Source organism: Styela clava, chromosome 11 (genome assembly GCF_964204865.1).
Source record: "Styela clava chromosome 11, kaStyClav1.hap1.2, whole genome shotgun sequence".
Lineage (NCBI taxonomy): Eukaryota > Metazoa > Chordata > Ascidiacea > Stolidobranchia > Styelidae > Styela > Styela clava.
Genome location: NC_135260.1, coordinates 20,299,139 through 20,311,884, shown reverse-complemented (window position 1 = coordinate 20,311,884; position 12,746 = coordinate 20,299,139). Strand labels below are relative to the sequence as shown.

General features: G+C 36.7%; 3 protein-coding genes across 3 annotated transcripts; all 3 read right to left on the bottom strand.

Moving 5' to 3' along the window:
• Window positions 1-4: 4 nt before the first annotated feature.
• LOC120347930 (uncharacterized) lies at window positions 5-1,873 on the bottom strand. The gene has a single exon (XM_039418042.2). The coding sequence runs from the start codon at window positions 1,871-1,873 to the stop codon at window positions 5-7; it is 1,869 nt and encodes a 622-aa protein (XP_039273976.2).
• A 64-nt stretch (window positions 1,874-1,937) lies between these two features.
• On the bottom strand, window positions 1,938-4,313 carry LOC144429543 (uncharacterized). The gene is made up of 2 exons (XM_078117620.1): window positions 4,000-4,313; window positions 1,938-3,849 (listed from the first exon to the last, which is right to left on the bottom strand). The coding sequence occupies exons 1-2, from the start codon at window positions 4,311-4,313 to the stop codon at window positions 1,938-1,940; spliced, it is 2,226 nt and encodes a 741-aa protein (XP_077973746.1).
• LOC144429953 (uncharacterized) lies at window positions 4,127-5,234 on the bottom strand. The gene is made up of 2 exons (XM_078118207.1): window positions 5,144-5,234; window positions 4,127-5,069 (listed from the first exon to the last, which is right to left on the bottom strand). Exon 2 carries the CDS (start codon window positions 4,965-4,967, stop codon window positions 4,317-4,319), a length of 651 nt encoding a protein of 216 aa, XP_077974333.1. The 5' UTR covers window positions 4,968-5,069; window positions 5,144-5,234; the 3' UTR covers window positions 4,127-4,316.
• Between the last annotated feature and the right edge of the window lie 7,512 nt (window positions 5,235-12,746).

The window sequence follows — 12,746 nt, the reverse complement described above, 5'->3', positions numbered from 1 at the left end:
ATTATCAATTATTCGTTTGACAAGTTCTCCCTTTTATATGCCAGTAGCGCTGTCTTAATGCGCTAAGCGTGGCCTCTGGACCGGCATGTGCGAGTCGAATATGAGCAGCTTTCATTATCAACCATGAAATTCGACATGGGCAGTTCGAATCACATTTCAAACTTAAATACGGCAGTATAATAGGATGTTTCGAACGCAGTGGGATATTGGCATTTTCAAGACGGCCCCCGACGCGGATCACTTGTCCATCGAAAAATGGCGTCAGATTAAGTAACGTTGATTTTGATGATAAATCTTCTCGGTTAGTTATGCATTTGCGCTCCACGCGGAAATGCTTGTTTTGAGCAGAAACTATCCAATACCGGCCCGCGAGTTCCAACTGTTTAGGAGTCACAAGTTGAGCTGGCAGCGGGCTATACGTCGGACATTTCACAGAAAGATTCTTAAAATACCGAGCTGCCAACAAAACCACGGCAGTTCGTTTGCATAAGGAAAACCACGAATCAAAACGTTCGACATCGACGACCTTTTCGATTTCCGAATCAAGTACTCCATCGCTGTTATCCGTAGTTATAAAACAATCTGCTAGTATGCATGTTTGATATTTAATCTCTTGGTCGTGGTCGTCAACTGCACGTAACGCTATCTGGCTTGGCCAATCACTTTCGGGCATGAGCAAAAACTCTGGTCCATGTAGCCATCGATCAGAATTTTCTAGAAATTTGGAAACCGTCATTCCCCTAGTGCAGTAATCAGCGGGATTCTGTGCGGAGTCGACGTACTTCCATTGGTGTGGCCGAGTGTGATCGAGTATTTCGCGAACGCGATTGGCTACAAATGTTTTAAATCTTCGAGTTTTATTTTTTAAATATCTCAATACACAAGTCGAGTCGGACCACATATGTACGTCGCCTAGTGGAAGGGATAGTTCTTTTCGGAGAAAATTTAACAATCGCACGGCCAAGAGAGCACCTTGCAATTCTAAACGAGGCACGGTCATACCTTTCATAGGTGCGACTCTTGCTTTAGCCGCGATAAGACTACACTGAAAATTCTCCCGGGAATGCTTCGATATTATGTATGCTACCGCGCCATATGCCACTTCTGATGCATCACAGAATATATGAATTTCATACGAGGAACTTTCACATTTAACACCTTTAAATTGACGTGGAATCGAAAAACTCTTTAAACATTTCAGCGAATTTATCCAATTTTCCCAACACTTCAATCTCTTATTATCAAATACTTCGTCCCAAGCTAAGTTGTCACGCCAACATTCCCGCAGTAATAATTTGGCATACAAAATGATTGGTGCTACAAATCCTAATGGATCGAATATTGAACTGGTTACACTAAGGGCCTTTCTTTTCGTGGTAAAATCAGTAAATTTCTGGTGGTCGAATATAAAGCAATCCTTCTCGATGTCCCAATGCAAGCCCAGAGCTTTTCTAACAGGTAATCTGTCCAGATCTAAGTCAACATTAGTGACGACACGTCCACTGGATATTTCACGTAAAACCGATTTAGAATTCGAAACCCACTTGGTCAAGTTGAATCCTTTATCGTGTAACATCTTAATCATATCTTTAGCTGTCGATACCGCGGAATCAACATTCCATTTCGAAGTAAGTAAATCATCGACATAAAAGTCTCTATCGGTAGTTAATATTACGTCTCTAGGAAACTTGTTTCTACTATCGTACGCAGCTCTCTTCAAACAAAAGTTTGCGACATAAGGTGAATCCACAGCTCCAAAAATACGAACTAAGAATTTATACACATCTGGCCGTTTGGTTGAAAAAAGGTCTTCCGACCAGAGAAAACGTGCAGAATCCGTATCATCTTCCGGCAATCGAATCATATGAAACATGGCTTCTATATCGGCGCTTATAGCGATTGGTCTCTCCCGAAAACGTAAAAGCACCCCGACTAGATTATTGATCAAATCGCGCCCGGACATCAATCGACTGTTCAGACTGACGGCCGCAGCAAGTAGATGCCGCGTCAAAAACAATTCTTAGTTTATTTGGCTTGTTGGGATTTTCAACGCCATGATGAGGCAGAAACCAAGTTCGAGGACCGCGAAACGCCTTTTCATCTGAAGTTAGCTTACGCACCCAACCCCTTTCAATATTCTTTGCCATTTCTTTACAATATAAGTTTCGCAAACGTTCGTTTCCTTGGAGTCGTTTTCTGAGATTTTCGAACCTGTTAAGCGCTACGTGTTCGTTTTGCGGCATTTCGCAATTTTCATTTCTCCACATAAACCCAACCTCGTAATGACCGTCGATAAATCTAATTTTTCTTTCCATCAAATTATCAGTTTGTCTATCTTCAATCGACTCGCTACGGGTCAAATTGTACGCCGTGCCTACAGCTTCAGTGGACCAAAATCGCTCAACTTGTTCTTGCAGCATGTTATACTGGTCACGCAAATCACAACACAGCATATTTGAAACAGTTTCATCTTCATTAGTCGCGCCTGAAGACCCGATCAAAGTCCAACCGAGAGGAGTTTTAATACCCACTGGTTCATGTTGCTGGCCGACTCTACGTTCAAGCTGGAAATGCGCCAAGGGATTATCGGCTCCGATTAAAATCATGGCTTTGTTCGCTTCAATGTCGGTTAACGGAATATCCTGCAGGTGAGTCATATTGTGATCGTTCTTAAGGATTCTAGCTGGATGTGGTATGCGTGACTCGACCACAAACACGTTGCTTAACATCAGAATTTGACCACTCTCGTCGTGAGCAGATCGCATCGACAATTTCACCACCTCCGTATTTTGCGAAACGCCCTTATTGCATAAGGTGTTAATGGTTAGACACCTAGGACTTCCTTTCAAACCAAGTTTTTGTTTTAATTTGGGATGTATTATTGAGATTTGACTGGCAGAATCTAGAACAGCGATAGCATATTCAGAGGATCCCAATGGGCCTTTTACTACGACTGGCAAAAGCTGAAACTGAACACCATTAAAGCCTGAAACATGAGAATTGGCAACGCCGCTCATATGAGGAGGGAGATCAGGCTGATTGTTATCACTCAATCTATTAGGAACGACTCTCAAACCATGGATGGCTGAATGATGCTTACCGGGACAAACACGACACATATTGCGGAACCGGCACGAAATAGCTAAATGTCCAGGTTCGAGACAGTTAAAGCACAGGCGTGAATTTAGTAGAAATCTTCTTTTCGTGTCATTGGCACTAAACCTGAAGCTATCGCAGTTACTTAAAGAATGAAAACCATTGCGATAGAAACATTGCATTCGCGGTTGTTCGAGCGGCTGATTTGAATGACCCGATAAAGGGTATACCACATTCTTCTTAGGAAATGCCTGTCTGCGATCGTCACGATCTATTTTAGTACTGAAAAGATTTGGTGAAAAAGGATTTCCTAATTCCTCGCATCGTTCCCACAACCACTGCTCGAAGTCCAGTAAACTCGGCATTTCGTCGGCACGAATCATATCAGTCACAAACTTATTCCAACTCGAGGTCAGTTCTGCCGGAATTCGCATTGCTGTCTTTCTAACATTTTCAATACTATACAAATCTGCAAGCAATCGCATTTTCTTCAAATTTATCACAATGTCGCGAACTTCAGAATGAAAATCGGATATTTTTCGGATACTGAATTCTGTTACTCGTCTACCATCTACAACCTTCTCGAGAAAGGCCCGAGCAATCGTCACCCGTTGGCCGAATATATGTTTCAATTCACTCAACGCGACAATATAATTACTTCCCACCGTGCCTAAGCCATCGACATGTCGTTTAGCCACCCCCGTCAAAGACGCGACTAAGCGAACCATACGCGAACCGTCGTCGTCAAGAGAACTGTGTACATTATCAAAAAATAACTCAATAAAGTTTGGCTATTCTAGGGGCGTTCCGCTAAAACTAGGAATCGTAATCGGCGATAAATGGTGCTGGGACAATATTCTAGAATTCAACTGTAATGATAACATAGTTTGTTCCTCTACTGACATATTAAAAGAATTAACAGAAAATTTACCAGACTGGTTAGGTTCCAAGTGGTTAATCCACGCGTCGACTGCTTCTTGTGGTATGAGCATTCTGTTTGAAGGAGACGGGCGTTTGTAAGTTCGTGCTGTCGGGAAGTGCAATTCTTTGGTCTTTTCTGAATTTGTTGCCACTTGACTCTTCGTCGGAACAAAAAAGTTCGCTGCACTTCGTCTGCGTGTTGACTCTAACGGATATTCAATATTGACGCCACGGAAGTTATCTTTAGGCATCTTTTTGGTAGCCAATTCAGTCTTTTCTTGTTCAATTTCACGCATAAGTTAGTCAGCTTGGCGACGTGTTAGATCTGCCATTCGTTCTTTTTCGTTTATGTCTCGACGTTTGGTATCAAGGCGACGCTCTAGTGCTGATATTTTATTGCGAATGGTATCTTCTTCTGTGAGAAAGTCTCGTTTAGCCATACGTACAAGAGAATCGGCTCTTTCTACCTCTCGTTCTTGCTCAAGTTGCAATCGCTTCAGTGATTCAACACTGCATTTGCTTGTATTGGATTCGACAGACCCGTGATCAGAAACGATCTCCTCGTCAAGGTAAGAATTAATTCTGCTTTCAATTTGATCGATTTTCGATAACATCATTTGCCTTCCAGTTTCATATTTCTTCAAAACATTTGGATTACGGGTAGTCGGAATGAGTTTATCCATCACTTGGTCATAAGCAATTCGTTTAACATGAAGTTTAATTTTAAGATCAGTAACGATAGAATTTTGAGCATTTTCAGTAATCGATTTTGAAATTCTGTCGCACAAACCATTTAGTTCATTTTGTAGTCGGACTCTTTCGTGGCATAATACATTGCGTCCAATAGTTTCAGAGTTACCGTCGTCTGTTTCCGCGAGAGGAACTGCAGGCGAAGAAGAAGCTTCTCGTCTATTCAAATCTTGTGTAATTGATTCATCTGCTTCGTTCATCGTCGTCGCAAGGAGTTTTGTTCAACTTTGTCACTTTTGGGACCCGGAAATGATAAGTCGATTTGCCAGACTCGTTTTATTGAAAGTATTCAAAACGGTTGACTAAAATACAAATTAAATAATTAGCACCAAATAAATCAAAGACAAATGATACAGAATACAAAACTAATACTTACACAAAACAACTCCATATAACAGCATAGTCCCAAAACGACAGATATACAACCAAGGTAAAACAGTAACTATAAATGCAATACCATACGAGCTGTAGACATGCAAATATCATAATGTTATATCGAACGATTCGAAATACGGTATAAAAGAAGACTATTGAATGAATTCAAACTTCAACGTTATAAAGGCGATGTAATCTTAAACTGCCATAACAAGAAATGAAATCCTAAACTGCTACCACCAGAAATGCAATCTTAAACATCTTGCTGAGCTTAGGGGACGATAATAAAATAAATACGTAACACGATAACACGTGAAAGAGAAAAATGCGACACGTCGAATACGAGAAAACAACACAGTGATGATGACGACGACGAGATAGCGATAATCATCACGATGACGATGTACAACTGAAGGAATCCTAACTAAACTAAACTTTAGGACCACACGGACTGCCGACAACAGCTGATTGTGATAACATGAGGAATGTGTTGCTGCCAAAGACGACATTGAAAATCTGTTTTCAGTGAACTATTCCTTGGCCATTGGCTGTAACTGTCGACAAACCAATCAGGTTGAAGTTTTGTGCAAACTCACTCAAACTCATTACTCACGTTACATATCGATAAATCATGAAAGTATCGCATCATGAGCATCATTCAGTGATAAGCATCTATATGTTGCTTGCGTATATTACGACATAGAGTTGCCAGTGCACGTGGTTAAGAAAGAAATTGAATTAAGAAATTAATGTCAAGCTATCAGTTTGTTAAATAAAATAAAAACGATTCAACTGAAAATGTCACTTTTCATGCGCAAAGACCATTGTAACAGAAAAATGTGGAAAATAACATTAACATGAGAATAACACGGTGATAATGCTGAAATAGGTTTTATATACACCAATTCTTGCAACTAAAAACATGGAAATTTAGATGTCGTGAATCAATGGTTCTCAAATTTTTGTGTTGCAAAAACTCCACATAGGCATGCCACACACCTTCAAAAAATATATGAAAACAAAATGATAGAGAAACCGAAAACCAAGTTGAGTAAGCCTTATGAGACATGAGAGCTTAGTAAAACCTTCATTATACCAAATTGTATTTAAGACCCATGTAGGGCCAGATATTTTATCTAAATGCTAATGTCGTATTTAATTCAAAAGTACACTTTTATAAGATGCAAGAGAATGGGTCATTTTATCACGCATGTCCGTCGATCTTCTATTAACAAATCCAGTGGTCAGCTAAGGCCTAATACGTGATCTTGTTGCCAATATATTTTAGCATTGATGTTTCATATTCATGAATTACTGGTCGGGCCATTTTAAGTAATTTCTCATTCAGTTCCAGTTATTTCTAATCCAATGAAAAATTGGTATCTGGTTTGAACTTATTCTAACTATTGCTTAAAAAATGTGGCATAAGTTTTTTAAATATATTACACCGATGTTCAATCTCAATTTTTGATTTTTCACATCTGAAATTAAAAGAAATAATACGTACGAGAGGATTATTGTGATTCCGTAGATGTAGGAGAGATGAAATTGTTTAAATCAAACAAACTTCAATTTGATAAATTTGTGGTAAGTCATTGCCAATATCCAATAGAGGAAGGTGGGACATGGAGCACAGTGGAAAATCATCTCCCGTGCTCATACTATATCCATAATCAGTCATACGTTTTGAAGTTTAAATCCGCCTTTCGGTGAGTTGCGACGTTTCCACATGTGGACAGAGGCCGTGTAGAGCAACGCAAGATATGAAATGATATTGGTTTTAGGGGGTTTAAACAAAAATTCCGTCATCTCAGTCTTTTCTTTTTTTGCAGGACAAACGACTGTTTGACATATTTTATCTTTAGTCCACTGTGAAATATTATTAGCGATTGCCGAGTTGATGTACCTTTTTAATTCTGACATGGAGCAGTCTGAAAATGCTTGACGGTTGTGGGGAACAATGGGACCGGGGTTCGATGGGACATGCTCATTCCGCACAACACGATAGTGATTTATCTATTCAGTACTTCGAGGCCTAGAAATTCGTTATGTTTGGTGTTATATTAGGCTTTCTTACGGTCCATGGCCCAATTCAAAATATATTCTAGATTCAAAAATATTTTTTCACAGAGTATTCAAGAGAGTAAGTTATTTGCTTTTGGTCGAAATTGGACATTTTACATGTTATTTTGTTGTTTTATTGAACACAGTGAACATTTTCGATCAAAACCCGTATTTGATGTTTATGGCCTTAATAACAAATAATTGTTATTATCGAGAACGAAAGTTACAGAACTCAGTTTCGGTTAAAATTAGGCACAAACTAAAAGTAAACAATAAATGTATTCCAGAATTAATCATAAGAATCTAAAATATTCAAGAGTAATTATACAATGACTCCTTAGATACACATGTCTCCAAGGCAGTTTTATGTTAAAGATATTTTTGGAAGAAGATCTAACATATTTCAGTTGAACATTAATTTCAAAATTTTTAAATCTCTAAATTTGAAGTCTCACAGTTCGTTAGATGGTGATGCTGACTCGTTGCTAATTTTGTAACGATATATTTCGTTGAATTTAATAGAAGGCCCCATTGTGTACCAGGATGTGTTTGAATGCACCCACCAAATCAGTGGGACTGAAGAGAGATTTTCAACCAGCACATTTTTCGTGTTATCAACGGTCAGCTGTTGTGGGGTATTATGACATCATAGATTGGCGCCAATTGTTTATTTATCAAGAACTACGCGCACCGGCAGTTTTATATTTTCTACCATGCGTTAATTTGATTAGTTTGTAGACAGTTTATTGCCAGTAGCAGTTCACTGCAAAAGGATTTTCAGCCAGCGCATTTCTCGTGTTATCAACAACCAGCTGTTGTGGGTATTATGATATTATAGATTGGTATCCTACCTATTATATCATGTACTACGAAAACTGGTAGTTTTTTGTCTTTTTTCGCACAATCAATGCTAATACCGTATCGATCACTAGCTTTCAAGTTTTTTATGCTTTTTAATGCGTTAATTACATGGCCAACCGTAATGTGCATATAATTCGTAGATGCAATCGCATATATATAAACTGTATTCCTATGTAATGATCTGGCAGTATACGTACATCACCGTAATGGCTGTACAGTATTTGTATATTGAGTTGGCTATATATGCATATAACTTAACAACTTTTACGTATTGTGTTAATGTGACTGTTTTCTGTATCAAAATTTACCTAAAATGATTTTCCGAACAGAACCGAATTAAAACCTGACAACAGAACAAACGCACTCGAAACAGTAAGGTGTTGTCATGCGTGTTGTATGAAGAAGTAAACGTCATTACCAGAATTAAAAAACATTCTTGCTTAGAATAAGGTCGCAAGAACTGACTAAAATCTAAAACACAAACATTCATTCATCACATAGGCATAAAATTCAGAGTAACAAGTATTAAATTACCCATTTATCTAATTACTAAACTGCACAAATTAACTAAATGAGATCAGGTGCAAAATACTGATATCATGGTGAAGTATAAACAAAATGAGTCAAGTACTGGATTATTAGACCAAACCATTAACAAAATCGCATAATTTGATGAAATTTTGTCTTTTTATTTAAACCTCGATTTTCCAAATATTGCAAATATCTACGTAATAGCAACTTTACCAACAGCTGCGGTATCAAGTTATATATCAGAAACATTCACAACATTGGTTAAATAGAAGATTTCCGTTTGTTTTATTCGGTTTCCTGAATTTAAAAAAAATAAAAATCCATCTGAGCCAAGTATGAATTTTAAGTCATTACTTATCGATCTTAAGATCGGTAAGTATGTTGATAGGTATTTGTCTGTTTGTTTGTCTGTCTGTTAGATACACGCGATATCTCACGAAAGCGAGGTTGAATTACATGTGCATTTATCATATCTCAGACCAGAAGCCTATTGATTTTGGATGAATTATGTCGTATAATTATAGAGTTATAGTTATATTATAGAAACCGCAGTTTCTGTATTGGGGGATCCCCTAACTTTCGATCGATGAGTCTTCGGTCTCCGACCGATATTCTCGTTTACTTGTTGTTACATTACAACTTGCATGTAAATGAATTATACGTACAGCAATACATATAAACATATGAGGAACATTTTGGTGGATTAGGACATTTAAAATATCTATTTATAAGAGATTAAAATAGACTCGCTTGCACATGGACGTCATATCGGAATGTAGGTATTTAGCCGATGCTTCCGTTGTGTTTCTCTAACAATAAGATGCATTCAGGCACATCATTACATTTTTTATTCTATAAAATCTATTTAACAGATTTGTAAATAGCGTACTTTATCATAAATATCCCATTGGATATAACCGAAGCCGTTTGTGTATTCTACAGACTAATCCAATTTCAATAGTGTTCGACGATAACTTCCTAAAAGTTTCTTCTTTCTAATAAAAATCCGATAAATTATCTTTGCAGTTCAAAATAAAAATCAAGTTTTAGAAGTCTTTTACTTTAAAACACTTCCACTCAATATTCCACCATGCTTCACACTCATTTTATATGATCATTCATTTAAAAGTTATTTCAATCCTAATCAAAGTGTAATTTTCATTGTATAATGAAGCTGTAAACTTACAATGTTATGTATCGTGCAACATATACGTATCGCTATGATTGCGACCATTTGTACCCAAATTTAAATAAAATAAATTCAGAATAACTCCAAATTAAAACTTAATTTGCATTGTAGGACAAAATCAACGCACTCGAAACAGTAAAGTATGCGACGTCATGCGTGTTATGTAAAGTGATAAACGCCATTATTAAAATAAAATATATTCTTGCTTAGAACAAGGTTACAAGAACTCACCAAGCTGTTTTCATGAAGGTTTCAGTGATGTAAAAGGGATTAGCTAAAACAACATACAACTTCAATTTTCATTAATCACGGAAGAATAAAATTCAGAGTGTTGAGTACTAAAATAACCATTTGGCTAATTCATAAACTACCTGATCCCAAGTCTTTTACTTTAACCCTAATTATATAAGATCAATTGAAAAATACTGGCAGTGTGGGGAAGTATGAACCAAATGGGTTATGTGCTGGTTTATTAGACCAATCCATTGACAAATTTTATGAATTTTTGTCATTTCATTGCAGCCTCGGTTTACCAAATACTATGTAATATGTACGCAATAGTGACTTTACCAACAGTTACAATTCAGTATCAAAATGTATATTGGGAACATTCACAACAATAATCGAAGATTTTCGTTTATCTTATTCAGTTTTTTGCGCTTGTAAAAGATAAAAATCCGTCTGGACCAGGTATTATATATACATACATATAAATACATATTACAGATGGCGCAGATTCTGGTGAATTGTGACATCAAAAAATCTATTTACGAGAGATTAAAATAGGCGCTCTCGCACATGAACTCACCTGATTGAATAAAATTATTCAACTTACGAAACGATTTAGTAATAACAATGTTGGTTTCTAAAACTTCCGATTCAAATCGATGTATACCGCAACACTATATGGACGTCATATCGGTATGGATGTGGTAAGCCGATGCTTCCGTTGTGTTTCTCTGACATTAAGATGCATTCGGGCACATCATCACATTTGTTATTTTACAAACTCTAGTTGACAAATTTGTAAATGACGTACTTTATCATAAATATGCCATTTCCTTTAACCAAAGCAGTTTGTGTATCCTGCACACAAATTTAATTTTGATAGTGTTCAACGACAACCTCTGAAAAAATTATTTTTTAATAAAAATTCAATCAACGATCTTCGTAATTTAAAATATTATTCAATTTTATCAGACATTCCACAATAGTTCACACTTATTTTTACGTGAACATCTATTCGAAAATTTCATTCATTCATAAGTGACGTCTAATTTTTATTATATACTAAATCGGTGAATTTACAAAGGTTACATATCGTATATCATATACACGTATCTTCTTAATTGCAACTGTTTTCTGTATCAGCATTTCATGAAGACAGAAACTTATTTTTATGAACACTGCCAAAGCAATTAGTTAAAACAACGGCTGAGGGCAAAATTCAGGGTAGTTAATACTAAAGTACGCATTTGCCTAATTTATGAACTACCTAAACACCAGTGTCTTGCGTTAACCTTAATTAAATAAGATCAGGTGCAAAATGCTGACAGGATTTGTAAGTAGGAATCAATCGATATGGAATAAATACATATACTACGTGTTGGAGTTTATTACCGCAAGCTATTACCAAGATGGACTAACTGTAAATATTAGTTACCTATCAACCCAGTTACTATCCATTAGCAAAATGTATATTTGAAACAGTCACAATTTTGGAGAAAGTGAGGATTTCACTTTTGTCAGTTTCTATATTATTCAGTTTCAAACGATTTTATCGTCTGGAAAATCCGTCTGGATCGTACATTTCATTATTGCAGTCATTGTTGTATTACATTTAGCATTAAAATAAATTGAAAGTATAAGTAAATTCTGATGAATTTTGACGAAAAAATCTATTTATAGAAGCTTAAAATAAAAATTGCACTTGGTGACGAAAATTACACAAATTAAGAAAAAAACTACTAATACCAATGGTGGTTTCTGAAACTCTCTTAAATCGGGGTATAACGTAAGACCATATTGACCATAAAGTTAGGGACATCAAGCATCCTGCAGAATTACAAGAAGAGACAACCAAAAACAGAAACAATAGAAAAGGTTGCTTATAATTTCTATTTATAGTCGCTTAATCTTTAGTTGAATGTTGTTTTCATCTATTTTCACGGGTATAATTTACGGCACAGTTTAACTTCCATTCCCAATGTCTACAATTGAAAAAAAATGACCGATGCAGCATTCTCGAGATTTTGATCGTATCTGTTTGATATTCAGAATAACGTGCGTCGCCCAGTGGCGTAGCCTGCTTGACCCACCAGCTGATACGATTTTAAACAATTTCAGACCCCCCTCCCTCTTTGAAAATTCTTGGTTACGCAACTGGTGCCCCCGTCAGCTTGAATTCTTTATTACACCAGGAAGCAAATGTATATCGTGACCTTTTATATTCGGAGAACAGGGGATGTTTAGTGTATGACTCCCCTTATTGTATGACCATTAATTGTTCACTTGCCAAATTGCTATTTTAGCACTGGTTTTGCAATATGAATTTTTGAATATTCTTTGGTGTTTGCCGATTGCATCTCTATAAATCAAAGATGAATGTGGCAGCAATCTCTCTACTTCTGATAGTAACCTTGTTTGAAATTGAAGCAGCACCATTCAGTCAACTCAAATGTTTTCAGTTTTGCTACAAATTGGGACAGCATCAATGCGAAAGAATTGGGGTGAGGTAAGAATTTTGTCTCAGTTTCATTTTAAACAGGGTTTTTCCATTCTGAGGAAAGATAAGACATCTAGCGGGACTCGATATGATAATATCTATGATAATTTCAACTTGTGTAACACTTAAACAATTCTTAACAGCCATTCTTAATACCATATTGCTGTTACAGAAAGGGGCTTCAAAAGTGATTTAGTACCATGCTACAACTTTAACACAACAGCTGATACCATG

What these genes read in the sequence shown, in the direction of transcription:
- LOC144429543 (XM_078117620.1), bottom strand. Translation starts at nt 4,313, where the DNA reads ATGCGTGAAATTGAACAAGAAAAGACTGAATTGGCTACCAAAAAGATG. An exon ending in TCTGTTAATTCTTTTAATAT is followed by an intron (nt 3,850 to 3,999) that starts GTCAGTAGAGGA and finishes TAATGTACACAG; the next exon opens with TTCTCTTGACGACGACGGTT.
- LOC144429953 (XM_078118207.1), bottom strand. Translation starts at nt 4,967, where the DNA reads ATGAACGAAGCAGATGAATCAATTACACAAGATTTGAATAGACGAGAA.
- LOC120347930 (XM_039418042.2), bottom strand. Translation starts at nt 1,873, where the DNA reads ATGTTTCATATGATTCGATTGCCGGAAGATGATACGGATTCTGCACGT.